Genomic DNA, 16339 nt, shown 5'->3' on the forward strand with positions numbered 1-16339 from the left:
ACAAACAAAACCCAGAAATAAAGAGCTCATTCAGATACCTCTACTAAGTTTTTCCCCAGATGCTACAGCTCTATTCCATGCTACATCACTCTTTAATCTTTCTCTCCATTTTAACAGTGAAGTAAATACAGAAAGATCAATTATGAGTAATAATAGTTTGAAACTACTAAGGGATTGGATCAATTAAAGTCATTACATGGTAAATTTTTTAGTAGATAATCATGTGCAGTTTTTTAGGTTTCTACCCCAGCCTTATACCCCATCTTTAAATTTAATAAGTAGAGTTAAAGTAACTATTTTACAAATAGAGTAAATGAGTGTCCAGTACAAGGTTTTGACTACAATGGACACTCAAAGTTGAATAAGAAACCTTTTGGTTGCTTATCTACAAGATTATAGAAAAAAAACTACCTGAAGACTCTTGATATTCAGGAACAAGTTGTTGATAATGCCCATAAAAATCAGACTGCAAATCAACTTAATTTCATTGAGATTTTCAGTCATACTAGAATCTCCATTGGTAAAGGAGCCACTCTGACAGGGGAAGGTAGAAACAATCGCAGCTTTTTAATACCCTACCATAAAAGAGGTTAAGAAGATAAAAAAGGATGGGCACAAACATACCTTTCTCAAATTTAGAAAAGGCAACTGACTTGAGGCTGCATTGATGACCTTTGCATGTTCCCATCAGCTCACCAGCTTTTACGTCCCAAAATTTGGCTGTTTGATCACCTGCCTGCTGTAACCTTTCAAAAGCAAGGGGAGCACAATTTAATATAACAACCATTTGCCAGTATTTACTCAGATCCCAATATAATCGAAGTCACTTACAAGTTTAAATTCTCCAGGGACCCAGGCCAGGTCAAAGACAGCATTCCAGTGAGCCATCCATTCTAAATAAAGCAAATGACGAATGTGAAAGGTCTAGACTGTGTTCTGTGGTAGCCATACCAACAGCAGTTTAAATGCCTTGGAAGTTGTAGTAAAAAGATCAGTGGTCAGCACCCCAGGGTACATGGGGTCAAAGAGAATTAGGGGACTGAGAGACATTATACAATTCCTTCACAATCATGTCTGAAAACTAGCACCTGATGTCAAATTCCTTTCCATGAGTTGACTAGTAACATATTCTCTATGATGGACTCTTTCTGAAACATTCTCCAGTTCAATAATCTTCATGATGCTCTCTGAATGGAGCGTTAACTACTTTAGTTGACCTTTAAGGTCCTGCACGCTTTGGTTTTTATCTCTGTTACAAGTCTTATCTCCCACTGTCTTCCATGTATCTCATTCCCGCCAAACTGGTTCACTCTCTATTTCTTTACCATTCTATGCGTTCCTATCTCTAAATTTTTGCTAATGGGTTTTCCTCCATTTGGAGCATTCTATTCTATCTCCATTGGTCTAAATACCTCAGTCTAGCACAAATGTCCCATCCTTCATGAAAAATTTTTCTGGCCATCGAGCTTTCTCTTTGATACCTATACCAATATCTTTTCTTTGTACTTCTGTTGCATCACTTATAGCCTTTGTTTTATCTTAGTTATTTCAACACTTGCTTTATTGATTCCAAATTGCCAGCTCCCTAAGACCAGTAGAACTTTGCCTATATATGGAAGATGTTTATCAATAGAAATATTTTAAAGCAATGTTTCCCTCAGCCATATTAAGTTTATAAGGTTAATTTTTAATCCTAAAATGTAGTTTTCTTAACTTTCAATAAAGGCATTGCCATAATTAAGTTATTGACAAACAGGCAGCACACCATCTACTTTTACCCTGGTCCCTAAACAGACTTAATTCTAAATGAATAAATTTGGAATGTATTCAAACAATAATTTACTTGAGGTTTTATGAATCTTAAAAATGTAAAAACAAAACTCATAGACCTAGCCTTACCTTTGAAGCACTTCTTTTTGCAAGTTTGTGATCCTGTGTCATATAATCTAACAAAGCCTTCTTCATTGGCAACTGCTAGTATATGCTCCATATTGGGAGCTAAGTAAGAAATAAACAAAATACATAAAGATTACTCAAAAATTTAAAATTGAGTGTAAAGATATATAAATAACAGACCAATTGAAAGCTACATCGTAAACACAAATAATCGATATGGAAATAGGGAAGAGGATTTTAACCAAATTATCATCTTATATGCTAGGGAGATAATTTGAATCAAAGATTGCTTAAAATTGGCCATAATATCTAATTCAGACAATGACTCAAAATCACCAAAATTATCTTCAGATAATCATTTATTTAGAGAAGGGCTAAATAAAGAGAAGTACTGACCAACGGCAAATAAAGGCAGGCAATGATACAGGACACCAACAGGCTGCGTCTATTAGTTTTAAATTCCCTTTCACAACCTTTCACCTTTTCTTTATTAAAGCATTAACAGTGGGGATAAGTATTTCTACATATGTACATATGTTCCCCAATGGATCACTGAAAGAGACAGATTCAACCATATCAAAAAGAGTATCTACTGGGCAGCAGTTTTCATGGGGCTGAACTTCTGCAATCCTTTTCCTTTATCAGTTAAAAAAATATTGCTATAATTGTCCTATGCACAATCCTATGCAATGTCTTATGCATATCGAATGGTGCCTAGAGACTAAGGGAAGTCTAATAAATCTGGAAAAAACAATTATTAGAAAAATTCTACCATCTACCTAACTTACTTTTCCGTGAAAGGGAGATTTCCCAGCATATTTAGGAGTATATCACTTTCTTTAAGTGTGATACAGATCATTTCTGTCCAGGCTTAGCCTAGACAGTAACTTCCTTACCAGAAGAGAAGGTGCACCCAAAAGGAGGGACTGGGACTCCTGTTTCTCCATAAGAAGTGTGCTCATCATTATAGCTGCATTGGTAACCAGTTAGAAGGGACTGTAAAGGGTACTGTGAAGACCACCCTAAAATAAGAAACAATTTCTTAAAAAAAAAATTCCAATATATCATCACATTTCAGCACTTTTAATAAATGCAAAAGTAAATATTTGTTCTTAAAAGGTTTTATATACTTAACATAGATTCACTCTACCCCTGGTGTTCTAGAATGTACAGTTTCTAATATTTTCCTAAGGGGTCCTAAGGAAGAAATGAAGAGCACCTCCAACTGCTAGTAAGGTATAGCTTTGGGTTTACCATCTTAATGGAGACTCTGGCTAGTACAGAGGGGTTGAAAAAACAAGAAGCATTTTCAAGTTAAAAAAGATTTTCCCTTTTCTTCCATCAAGGAAATAAGCATAAAAGCATTAACATTAAAACTACCTTTCACTTCCTTCAATTAAAATTTCATTACATTTCTGGAGTCTCTAAATCAAAAACACTACATACACTCAGAGGCTTGTTTTTATTATATGGATGTGTGGGTTAACACATTTAAATATATAAAAGAAATAGTCATTCAGCAAATACTGAGAAACAAATGTTCATTAAGCATTAGAGGAAACAAATCTATTGAAAGTTGTTTAAATAACAAAAACAGAATGATAGAAGTGCTGAAGATTAGTAATAAGAATCTGTGAGGCAGGAGAAACAACCACCATTTGTACCAAATAGAAGGTCAAGTTTTTCCCTAAACATGATCCCTCAAAACAGAGGAAATTTGCCTTCAATTTTAGTTCTTACATCCTCTTACATCTTAGGGCACTTGCAGTTCTTGCTTTCCAGCAAAAAGTACTCTTTGGAGAAGACATCAGCCTGACATGACCTCAGACAAATCTAGTGTTGGAAGTTCATAGAGATAACCTGAAAGAGTTAGTGAAAAGGAGACAATAAAATTTAATCCAGATTTAGTAATTATTCCTGGGAGTATTACCTCACAATTCCAAGGTTAGATATCCTTGTAAACAAGCCTTTAAAGACCACTAAAAGAAATACAGTAAGTGGCTATGTTGTAGAGTTCACATATATCCACCCACAGAATGAATTGAAAAAACAAAAGCCTCTAATGTAAATGTGTACTCATGGTTTGGAATAAAACAAAATAATCTAGTGACTGTAAGCCATGATTTCAAGAAGGGCTGAAACTCCATCAATTTAAGTGGAATTGAAGATGATATACTCTGGAAAATGTAATTTCCTTACAACTAAACAGTAACCCCTTAGGACTCATCGACCCAGAGACTAATAACCAAACACAGATGAAAGGCCTAGCACTGGCTTAATGACTGGGTCTGTCTCTCCCTCTATTTCAATACTCCCCACAAAACACACACTGTGTACCAGCCATTTTGAACTATTTTGGTATCATTATTGTGCTATGCTGTTTCCTGAATATTCAGAGAATGCTTTTCTCCATAACACTCACTTGGAAAAACCTATTCTTTCCTCAGCACACAATGAAGTCCCTAGGTTTACATGTAGATTTTTCAAGGGTTATGCGAAGGCAGTTTTCAGAGAATCAATTTCTAGACACTCAACTTCCACAAATATGTTTCTAAAATTGATGTTTGAGAAGGTTAAGGCTTTCCCTTTTCTCCTCTCCCTTCATCTGCACCTAGAGACTAAGGAAAGTCTATTTAATAAATCTGGAAAAAGAAAGGCATACCCACCCATGGATACTACATTTTGTATTGACCCAGGGTATAAAACCTGGGACCTCAACTAAGAGACAATGCGTAATTCCTTTAATAAAAGCACCATAAACACTCACTGAAATCCATCTCTTTAAAAGATGTATTCATTCACTTTCAATAGACTTGTTTCCTCTACTGCTTAATGAACATTTGTTTCTCAGTATTTGTTGAATGAATTAAAATTTTACTTTTAAATAATTACTTATCAAAATTAGTAGTCAATGCTACTAAATATACAAATATAAAAATGTTTTTGCATGTGGGAAAGCAAATGAATGTCAACCGTGTAGAAATTCGAAAAGGGATGGCATTCAGGAAAAAACATAATCAAAGCAAACTGGAGTCTATGGTCAACAGTAACATTGTAATATACCTCCATTAAATGTAACAAAGGCAATATGCCAATGCTAAATGTATATGAGAGGGGGATATAGGGGAGGAATACGGGATTCTTGGTAGTGGTGTTATTTGCTGTCCTTACTAGTACATTGTATTGTATGACATGTTATTTTTCTTTTTATCATTTTTTTCTTATTGCTAAAAAAAAAAAAAACAATTTTTCTTGTAGTTATCAGTATGTTCAAGTGCTGATTGTGGTGATAAATGTACCACTTTATGATGATACCACGAACAACTGATTGTACACTGTGAATAAATGTATGGTATGTGAATATAACTCTATAAAATTGTAGGAAAATACATATATAGGAGTAAAAGTGTTGGAGAAAATATGGTGAGAGGGATGATGCCTCACCAATATGGACTAACTACAATGTGTAAACTCAGAATTGAATCTTAGAACATAGCCTAACGTGGACACAATAATTGTAATAGTCCCTAGATTGTAAGCTCTTACAGCAGTTCACTCTATCCCTGAATTGTAATGCCTATCTCTAAACTTTGAGATGCTGATCCCCTAGCATATAACCTACGGAGCAATGCATATCTCTGAGACACCTGAAACTCAGAGCTAGAGCTCGGCAGATATGAATGTCAGTATTAGTGCATACAGCCACTGTCAAAAAAAAAAAGGCTGAAAAAGAGCCCAGACTTCAATTAGTGATATGAATGAAGCAGGTCTGGTTAAGACCAGGGCAAGCCAGGCCAAAGGGTAAAGGTTGAAACTGATTGTGTTTTAAAACTTCAACTTCCATATGAGACCAAGGGAATAGATATCTACTTGGTACAGGATCTAAATTTTCTAAACAGTACAACTCTACAGTCGATTTGTTCAAACACAACAATTGCATAGAACTTTGAATAGGAAGTGAGATACAGTAGGTTAGTATAGGCTGGAGTGAAATAGTGACACATCCTAGAGTAATTTGGGCAGACAATAAAAAATATATTTACAGCCTCCCCCTCCCCAGCCCCAAGGATCTGGGGGAAGGTGCGGATGTGTTGGACATCCTCACCTGGACTGGTGTTGATGTTGTCATAAACATGAGGTTTGATGTGCTGAGCCCTCGAGCATGGGACTTGCCCTTATGAAGCTCATTACCACAAAGGAGAGTCTAAACTTGCATGTAATAGTGCCTAAGAGTCTCCCCCTGAGTACCTCTTTGTTGCTCAGATGTGGCCCTCTCTCTCTAACTGAACCATCTCGACAGGTGAACTCACTGCCCTCCCCACTATGTGGGACCCGATTCCCAGCGGTGTAAATCTCCCTGGCAATGCAGAGTATGACTCCCGGGGATGAATGTGGACCCGGCATCGTGGGACTGAGAGTATCTGCTTGACCAAAAGGGGGATGCAAAATAAGATGAAATAGTTTCAGTGGCTGAGAGACTTCAAATGGAGTCGAGAGGTCACTCTGGTGAACATTCTTATGCACTATATAGATAACACCTCTTAGGCTTTAATGTATTGGAATAGCTAGAAGTAAATACCTGAAACTACCAAACTCCAACCCAGCAGTCTGGACTCCTGAAGACAGTTATATAATAATGTAGCTTACAAGAGGTGACAGTGTGATTGTGAAGACCTTGTGGATCACACCCCTTTTATCTAGTGTATGGATGAGTGGAGGAATGGGGATAAAAACTAAAGGACAAATGGAGTGGGATGGGGGGATGATTTGGGTGTTCTTTTTTCACTTTTATTTTTTATTCTTGTTCTGGTTCTTTCTGATGTAAGGAAAATGTTCAGAGATAGATTGTGGAGATGAACGCATAACTATGTTACCATACTGTGGACAGTGGATTGTATACCATGGATGATTGTATGGTGTGTGAATGTATTTCAATAAAACCAAATTTAATAAAAAATAAATAAATAAATAAATAAAAATAAAGCCAGATACAAAAGACCACAAAAAAAAAAAAAAAAGAAAAAAAATTAGTAGTCAATATTGTTTTGATCAATTGTGTACTAATACTAATTGTAATGATAATTCAATCCAGAGGAAACTTTTTAACACTTGGAGTCTTACGATGACAAAAAACATTAATATAGATATATTTTTGAAGCAGAGGAATATGATCAATAAAAGAATAAAAGAACTTTCAAGCCGAAAATTAAATTACATTAGGATAAATTCTTATGGAGGAAATTTAAAAATGGATTTGATTAAGAATTACTATAGTGTTTATATTCTACTAGATACATTTAAAAGACAGATGTAGCACTTTTATTTTTAAATGTTGATATTCACAATATGCCAGAAATTATATTCTCTGCATCTGTTTAAAGTTAATGATAAAAAATTTGAGGTTATCAACTTAAAAATGCACAAGAGTAATCAGATTTCTCTTTTAGAACAATCACTCGTAGCAATGTGAAGGAAAAACTGGAAAGGGGACAACTAAGAGGCCATCTGAGAGACCTGCAATAGCACAGACAAGAAGGAAGGGAAATGGGATGGTAAGGCTAGAACACCTTCAAGATAGGGTGAAGAGTGACTGCCAGGCTTCTGGTTGGGAAGACTCGTTTAAAATAATGGGAACACTCCCTAAAATAGGTAGTAAAGCAGGTTTGAGGGAAAAGTGAGTTCAGTTTTGGGTATCTGAGTTTTAGATGGCTTTGAGACTGACCGTCTTGGTGAAAATAGCCACATAGCTTTTACAGGAATGGGTCAAAAGCATAGGGCTTGGAAAATAGGTAATGGTGGAAGAAGCCCCAGTTATGGCTCTGATTATCCAAACAAGTGGGCAGAAAAAGGGGCCAAGTATGGAACACCAATATTGAAGAGGAAAGGAGATGGTCCTATAAATTGCAGTTTCCAACACAGCAATGAACGAATATTCGTGAATTGGAAAGAAAGAGGGGAAGAGGTAGACAGATTGGAGATTTCGGAGAAAATCCATCACAGAAGAGAGGCTAAGTATTAATAGTTTGCCTCCCTTTACACAGATAGTAAGGAGTGGAGCTGGAATTAGAACTCAGGCAGTTTAACTCCAAAGCCAAAGTGTTACACTACCACTCATGACAGAGGACAGAAACATTTAGAATATAATTTAAGAGGGGAGTAGTTAAGGGTGGTAACAAGTTTTAGACTAGGAGTGGGAACTTGAGGAATTGCTTCTCAACATTCTTTTCCTAGACCTACCACTTAAAATATAGATGGTTCTCTCCCTTACTGTTTTTCACACGGTTTCAAGGGAAAGAAAGACTCTAAATGGGTAGTAACTCCCTTATCAGAAAGTTTCAGGTTGATGACTTCCAAATTTAAGCAAAGGAGGGACTCAAGAAATAAACTGGATTTCTAACTAACATGGAAATACATTCAAGTGAGGCCAATAAAGTGAAAAACAAAACATTTTGATCCCAATTTCTGTAAATAACACCACTATGAATTACTTCTGGCATCGAAAAACATTTGGAATAATAAACAACCTATTAACAGTGGTTACCTCTGAGGGTGTGGTTGTGGGGATCGTTCGCATAATTTCGAATTTTTATGAACATATATTAATCATGGGGAAAAAAAGATTTTGACCCTTCTAGCAGCAGATGTCCTGTCTTCTCTGCTTGACAGAGTTCCTTAACATTGTTCTGGTCATATGCATCGGTGTACCCTCCAAACATAGCAAATAAGGGTTCATTAAGGTTCTACAACATTTAAACAATGAATACGCGTCCTGGCGATCTCACACGGTCGTGAAGAAAACCAAAAAAAACAAAAACCAAAAAAAAACAAAAAAACGCACCCGGTTCCCAATAGACGCGTAACGTTGACCTAAGGCCTGAAGGGAAGTTGGAGGCCAGTTAATTCACCTTTCCTCCCGCCTTCAACCTACTATTTACGATTTTTAAAAAAGTATTCTGAGGGAATGAAAGTATAGCTTACTTCAGTAGTCCGCATTAACACTAATTCACTCTTGCAGTGGGAAAAGTCAGCTGGGAAACAGAATTTGAGTCTGCCCTGGTTTGAGGTGTTGTGTTCGGGGAGATGAATCCCGCCAGAAGCAAGCAGCGGTTAAGACCGTTACTCACCATTTCTCGGGACGCCAAGCTGGGGTTGGCGGAGCACAGAACTGAAGAGCATCTGGGCCGGGAAAAAAGGTTCAACTGAGGGAAAATCTGTGGAAAAGCCCACAAATGCAGCAGAAATCGTGGCCTGCGCCCCTCAGAACACGACTCGTTGTTGCCTCCAACTCCCGCCACTGCAAGCTCCGGCCACCAAACTCCGCGCCAAACTGACGTAACGGCCTCTGATTGGCTTCTGCCGCTGCGTCCGGGCGCCTTAGATTCATTTCTCCCGCCCTAACCCCGCCTCCTTTTCTCCCATCCGCGGGAACCTGGAGCCCAAGAGCTCCCTGAGCGCCTGCGCGGGGGGCCGAACAGGCGCTGGCGAACCGCGGGGTGGCCAGGGCGCATGCGTAACACGGAAGGCCAACGCGCGGCAGAAAAATCCGCGAGAAGGTGGCGGGAGAAGATGGCGGTGCTGTACCCCCTTTTGCAGTTTTATAAATAGGTTAGGCGAGGAACTATTTGGGGTATGGCGTCAAACTCAACTAAGTCTTTCCTGGCAGATGCTGGCTATGGCGAACAGGAACTGGATGCTAACTCTGCCCTAATGGAATTAGACAAAGGTATTCAAAACAGCGAGCTGAATGGGGAAACGGGGGGGGGGGAGCGGGGGGAGTGGCGCCGCCAGCGGTGGTAGCCTCGGGAGCGTTGGGAAAGGCGCTTGCGCTTCTCTGGGCGGGGTCTCCCCCCCCGCCCTTGTGCGTTTGGTGAGGCAAGCGCTTTGGTCGTTTTGGGAAATTGAGGAAAGACTGCAGGATCGGCTGATTGGTCTTGCAGCGATGAACCAGTAGCGAGCTCTAGTGATGTCCCGTTTTGACCACTTGCAGGCATAGTCCTCTTATTTTCCCAGTAGAGTGACTAGTTTCTAAAAATGCTGAGGCAACTGCGAAATTGTTTTTCAGTACGTTCAGCTGAGACCTGGTCTTCACTGAGGGTGCTGAATAATCGTACACCGACTGTATAGAGAATCATTCGATTTCCTTAACTCTGTTACCTGTTCGTTGCAAGGCGGATTAAATACTGCTAAGAAAGTCCGAAAAAGCTTACTCTCTGCGGAAGAGGTCCACGAGTTCTATTTCCTTAACAGGGGAACAGCTTGGTGTAGTTTAGAATCCGCTTGCGGTTTAGACTGAGTTGAATGACAATTGCGGTGTGTTATGATCATGAAAAAGTCACCTAACTTCACCTGGTCTCAGTTTATTGTCTGCATAGTGGTTGCAGACCAATGACCTGGCAAGATTGTTGTAAATATTCTTACATGATTGTATGCAAAAGAGGCCTGTATTAAATGCTAAAGAGATGTCCTTTTCTTCTTATAAGTGGATGTGGAAGGCCAGATGAATATTTGTCAATAAATGAACTCAAGTATTAACGTTGAAACCTTTGTTTTATTGTACTGTAAGGATTTTTATTGTGTTGGGGAAAACTTATTTTGTATTTTACCAGTATACATGTATTGAGAACTGGACTCTAAGTCACAACTATCTGTCCACTTTGAGCCTCTTCCCAGTTCTCTTAGACATGTCTGTTAACTTTTTGGGGACTTGAGGTTTGTTTTGTTTTGTTTTGTCTAATCTCTAAATATTTTTAGTAGGTTGGTCTGGATAAGAGTTTCTCAGACTTCTCTTAGGCCTTTGTATCCTTTTGATCAGCATAAAAATGTCACAGCACCTCAATGGGATATTCCTTTGGTTGAGTCACGGTATCTTTAGTGCATCCCCATCAACCAAGAAAGTGATGTTACTCTGCTTTCTATTATCAAAGCTATAGGGCTTTTTTCCCATTGAGACATAAATTTATAATACTAAATATGCTTTTTAAACACTACGCTATCTTTCCTTCCCTATTCTGATATACTCCTCCTTTATTCCCCAGTGAGAGTTGCAGATCTGGGTTATATATAATATCCCTTTCATTTCTAAAGACACTTTCTACCACTCTGGTCCAATGGGACCTTGTCCCATGCTGGCAGTAGGACAGTGGTTGTTGAACATGGATCAGGATGGGACACAGAAGAAATGAGAAGTCTAGAATTGTTTAATTCCTAAACATTTGCAATTGTGCTAAGGAAAAAAGACTAACAAGTTTTTTTCTGTCTTAAAGAGATGAGATAGAAACATTTCAGATCTGTAAGAAATAAATGGCCAACCTTTGAGTGTTTAACTATAAACCAGACATCAGTCATAGATACTGAGTAAGTCATCTTCATTCCTCCCAGTGATGTGCTAGGTGAGTCTCAGGATGTGAAAGATAATTTGTACAAGAACAAAACTCTTGTCCTTACATCACCATACTGTACCTTTTAAATTAGGTTGTGGGAATAGCTGGTTTCATTAAAATATAGTTCAGCATTTTAAATATTGAATCCTATCGTCTTTTACTTGTTAGTGAAAGTATTTCTATTTTGTGAACCAAGAGATAATAGGGTCAAAAGGCTACAAGTTTTAACCTTCTTACAGTTCCAAAACTTCTAGATCACTTTCCCAAATTGTACTACTCCAAGGAATACCCTTTCTTTTCCTTTCCTTCCCTTTCCTTCCCCTTCCTTCCTTCCTTCCTTCCTTCCTCTCTCACTGTCTCACTCTCTTACTCTCTCATTGTCTTTCTCTTCCTTTCAGAAATTGTATGTGTATAGAAAAATCATGCAGAAAGTACAGAATTTCCATGTATCTCCCCCTTCACACACAGGTTTCCGTATTATTAACACTTTGTATTAGTGTGCAGCCTTCACTACAATTGGTGAGACAGTATTATTATAATTATATTATTAACTATAGTTCATAAACTGTTAGGCTTCACTGTCTTGTACAGGTGTATGGTTTGTTTTTTTTTTAATTTTATTTAAAACTTTTTATTTAAGAAAAACTAAAATTTCCCATTTTAACCACTTTCAAATGTACAAGTCAGTGGTATTAATTTCATTCACAGTGTTGTGCTACCATGGCCACAATTCATTGCCAAAATTTTTTTCTATCACCCCAAACAGAAACTCTGTACCAATTAAGCATTTACTCCCCATTCCCTATGCGTACTCTGGCTCCTAGTAACCTGTATTCTAGTTTCTCACTATATGAATTTGCATATTCTAATTTCCTAGAAGTGAGATCATACAATGTTTGTCCTTTTGTGTCTGGTTTATTTCACTCAACATGTCTTCAAGGTTCTTCCATGTTGTGGCATGTATCAGAACTTCATTCCTTTTTACAGCCGAATCGTTTTTCCATTGTGTGTATACACCACATTTTGTTTATCCATTCTTCTGTCAATGGATGCTTGTGTTGCTTCCATCTTTAGGCAATTTTCAATACTGCCACTCGGAACACTGGTATGCAAATATCTGTTTGAGTCGCTGCTTTCAGTTCTTTTGAGTATGTCCCTGTAAGTAGGATTGTTGACTCATATAATTGTCCACATAACTTTCTGAGTAACCAACCTCCAAACTCTCTTCCACAGCAACTGTACCATTTTACGTTCCCACCAGCAATGAATGAGTGTTCCTGTTTCTCCACATCCTCCCCAACACTTGTTATTTTCTGTGTTTTTTTAATAGTAGTCATTCTACTAGTAGGCATGAAATGGTATCTCATTGTGGTTTTGATTTGCATTCCCCTAATGACTAATGATGTTGAGCGTCTTTTCATGTGCTTTTTGGCCATTTATATATTTTCTTTGAAGAAATGTCTATTGAAGCCTTTTATCCTTTTTTTTTTTTTTTAACTTTTTATGGTTTTATTTCACACAAATAAAACTTGCACATGAGCTGTCTATTTGTTTTCTTCACTGAGCAGCCTGGCATTGGGATTGGTGACTCTGATGGCCAGCTGGGCAGCCCTTTCCACGATGGCTTTGCGGTTCTTGGAAGAAACGTTGTGAGCAATGTCAGCACAGTAAAATTTGTTGCACATCAGCAGCACTTCCAGCTACTTGACATTGTGGACCAGGAACTTTCGGAAGCCACTGGGCAGCATGTGCGTCATTTTCTTGTTGCTCCTATAACCAATGTTGGGCATCAAGATCTGGTCCTTGAATCTTCTCCGCACCCTGTTGCCAATGCATCTGAATTTCCTCCAGTTATACTGAATTTTGACATATTGGTCTGACTGGTGCTGGATAAACTTCTTGGTCCTCTTTTTGATGATCTTGGACTTTACGAGGGGTCTGAGGGCAGCCATGATGCTAGGTAGGAAACGACTGCCACCTCCGTGGGTAGCGCCGAAGAATAGAGAGGGCTTTTGTCCATTTTTCAATTGGGTTGTTTGTTTTTTTATTGTTGCAAGAAATACCATTTCTGAAGTTTTTTTTTTTTTTTAATCTTCATTTTATTGAGATATATTCACATACCACGCAGTCATACAAAACAAATCATACTTTCGATTGTTTACAGTACCATTACATAGTGGTACATTCATCACCCAAATCAATCCCCGACACCTTCATTAGCACACACACAAAAATAACAAGAATAATAATTAGAGTGAAAAAGAGAAGTATTTTAATAGGAGTTTCTCACACACTCATAACCACACACATACTTAACACATGAATTATTTTATCATGCTTGTACTGGGGATATGGCAGTTAACAAAACAAAATCTCTGCTCTCATAAAGCTTGTATTCTAGACAGAAGATACAGAAAATAAAGAAGTATAGTAAACATATTGTGACAGAGAATGATAAATATTATAAAGAAAATGAAATAAGGGAAGGGGACTGGAGAAAACTGGGTGTGTGGTTGGGGTTGGTTTTTTATTTTATATAGGATAATCAGGAAAGGCCTAGCTGAAAAAGCTGAGGAACAGCAAGCACAAAGCCTCTGAGGTAGGAACCTGCTTTGCATGTTATATCTGGAGCAGAGTGATAGGCAGTTAGGACAGAAAGATAGCCAGAGACCAGTTCATGTACGGCAGTGTAATTGAAAAGACTTTAATTCTGAGTGAGATGGAACCCATGGAGGGTTTTGAGCAGAAGTGTGACATGATCTGACTTAAATCTTTGAAAATAATCAGTCTGGTACTTTACTGAGAATAGATTGAAGAGAAGGCCAAGGACAGAAGCGGGGAGACCGGTGAGGACGCAATTGTAATAATCCAGGCAAAATGAAATAGTGGCTTGGACCAGGGTAGTAGCAGTGACGCTGATGTGAAGTGATGAGATTCTGAGTGTTCTGAAGATTAGAGCCACAGGATTTGCTAATGGATTCAATGAGGATGTAAGTGTGAGTGGTCAAGAAAACCTTACAGGATTTTTTGGTCTGAGCTACTGGAAAGATGTATTGTCATTTAGTGAGGTAGGGTGAAAATTGGATCGGGTTGGGACATGTTAAATTTAAGGTGTCTCTTACATATTCAATCTGAGAAGTTGAGTAGGCGTTAGGTATACTGATGTGACACTTGAACTCCATTTTAAAGAAATACCTTGTGGTACTAGTGTCCTGAGAAACATACTTGGGAAATGCTGCCATTTATTATTCTATTATATATTTATAATCTCTTATATTTTCTGTTGAGCCTGTTGAACAATTGTGATAGTAAGCTACTTGTTTCTAATCCTTATAAGGATAAATAGATGCTATTTTGAAGCTCATTCAAGTCCAGTTCTTCAGGATGTAGTTACAGAGGAAAATGATCATTTACGCTACAGCTGTTCAACACATTCTTTCAACAAATATTTAACAAATATTTACTGATCACTTATATTATGCTAGGTATTGTGTTCAGACTTGGGGATACATTAGTGAACAATACAGCCTTAAAGAATACAAAGGAGACAGACCCTGCCAGATCAAGAATGGCCTTGTTGTCCAGGATAAGAAATTGGGATTTTATGTTAAGTCCAGTTGGAAGACAGTGAAAGTTTTTAAACTGAGGGCTCATATGAATTGATTTACATTTTAAAAGATCAGTCTGGCTCCTTTGTGGGGGTCTTTTTGTCTGCCTTTTTTTAGTTTACAAACTGATTGTGCTGATTGAGCTTCTGTGAAAACAGAGCATATTTAAGCAGTTAAATGTCAATCAGATATAACTTACAACATTTATGTACATTTTGTGGGTAATCTTTCCTATATGTTATAGGCATGATAAAGGACCATCTCATATAAATTGCTCTATTTAGTGTGACTTTTTCTGTATTGCAGCTTCTTCATAGTCATTCTAGATCAGCTGACAGGAAGATGTCCTGATGATTTAGGAAAACTTATACAAGATCTTCTTCACTCTGGGGGAAGGGGAGAGAGTCTCCCATAAATGACATCACTCAGCCTCTCAGTTTTCATGTAGGTTGCTCTTGGAAGAGCAATCAGGAAGAATGCAGTGGCCCTCAATTCCTTTATGCAGCTGGGGAAATGGGAAGGGGAGAAATGTAGAGGGCAGAATTGCTGCTAGAGATGTTGGTGAACTTAATGCTGTGTTAAGAGTTTGATGGCGTGCTCAATGAAAAATTTAATTATGATACACAGAATTGATATTAATCAACTACCTGTTCTCTCTCATTTCTCACTTGATGCTAAAACGTCTGAAATTCTTAGACTGAAAGAGACCACAGTTTGCTGTTAAACCAACTATATTGGCACAGATAGAGTTGGTGTTACGATAAACAAGTATGAGGTCCCTTCTTCTCCATAGCCCCTGCCAGAAGCCTCGGCAGCAAAGTTTGTACCAGGTGATTAATCCCAGCCATAACTGATTGATTCAGGAGTAGACATGTGACCCACACTGAATCGTTTCTTTCTCTTGAGAATCTGTATTACTAGACAGACTGACAGTGTTGAGAAGTAGACCTATAAGATCATGGAGAATCAAGGCTGAGGGCACACTTTAGTGACTCAGCAGCTTCCAAGACCCTTCTTCGGTTCTAACTGAAATTCATAGACTCATTTTTATGTATGGCCAAGAGCTACTATCTTATAACTTACAAAGTGAGTTATTAAATATCCCTAAAAGTTGAAGTTCATAAGCTGAAATTTGTTTAGGATTCTAAATCAGTATTCTCCTGAGATGTAAATACAGCACAATTTTACATACACCCACTATGTATCTATGCAGACAAAATTTCCCAAATTTTGAAGAAGATGCTTTATTAATACATCCATCAGTTGAGTTTAACTGTCATTTCAGTTGTTCTCATTCTTTTTGAGTATAAATTCCCAAGTCTTTGTCAGTATCAGTTTAATAAACTGTGGGTCGTTAGGTTACCTTATACTGTTTCTTCTCCCTTCCATCCTTTTTTAATGACTAGACCTTAAGATGTGTTGGTATTATGGTTCAAGTTTGAATCATCCTTTCCT

General features: G+C 37.9%; 2 protein-coding genes and 1 pseudogene across 3 annotated transcripts in view; 1 reads left to right on the forward strand and 2 right to left on the reverse strand.

Annotated features, from left to right (window-relative positions):
• Positions 1-9159, reverse strand: part of DTL (denticleless E3 ubiquitin protein ligase homolog) — a 46169-nt gene extending 37010 nt beyond the window's left edge. The window contains exons 1-5 of the mRNA XM_037811687.1: positions 9021-9159; positions 2793-2918; positions 1900-1998; positions 832-893; positions 625-739 (exon numbers count right to left, since the gene is read on the reverse strand). Coding sequence (XP_037667615.1) covers positions 625-739; positions 832-893; positions 1900-1998; positions 2793-2918; positions 9021-9072 — 454 coding nt within the window. The 5' untranslated portion in view covers positions 9073-9159. The remainder of the gene's footprint in view (positions 1-624; positions 740-831; positions 894-1899; positions 1999-2792; positions 2919-9020) is intronic.
• A 279-nt stretch (positions 9160-9438) lies between these two features.
• INTS7 (integrator complex subunit 7) overlaps positions 9439-16339 on the forward strand; it is a 106205-nt gene continuing 99304 nt past the window's right edge. For both annotated transcript variants that reach the window (XM_037824343.1, XM_037824351.1), the window contains exon 1: positions 9439-9619. In XM_037824343.1, the coding sequence (XP_037680271.1) occupies positions 9526-9619 (94 nt within the window). In that variant the 5' untranslated portion in view covers positions 9439-9525. The remainder of the gene's footprint in view (positions 9620-16339) is intronic.
• Positions 12821-13228, reverse strand: LOC119525588 (annotated as a pseudogene).

This window comes from Choloepus didactylus, chromosome 2 (assembly GCF_015220235.1).
Source record: "Choloepus didactylus isolate mChoDid1 chromosome 2, mChoDid1.pri, whole genome shotgun sequence".
NCBI classification, from domain to species: domain Eukaryota; kingdom Metazoa; phylum Chordata; class Mammalia; order Pilosa; family Megalonychidae; genus Choloepus; species Choloepus didactylus.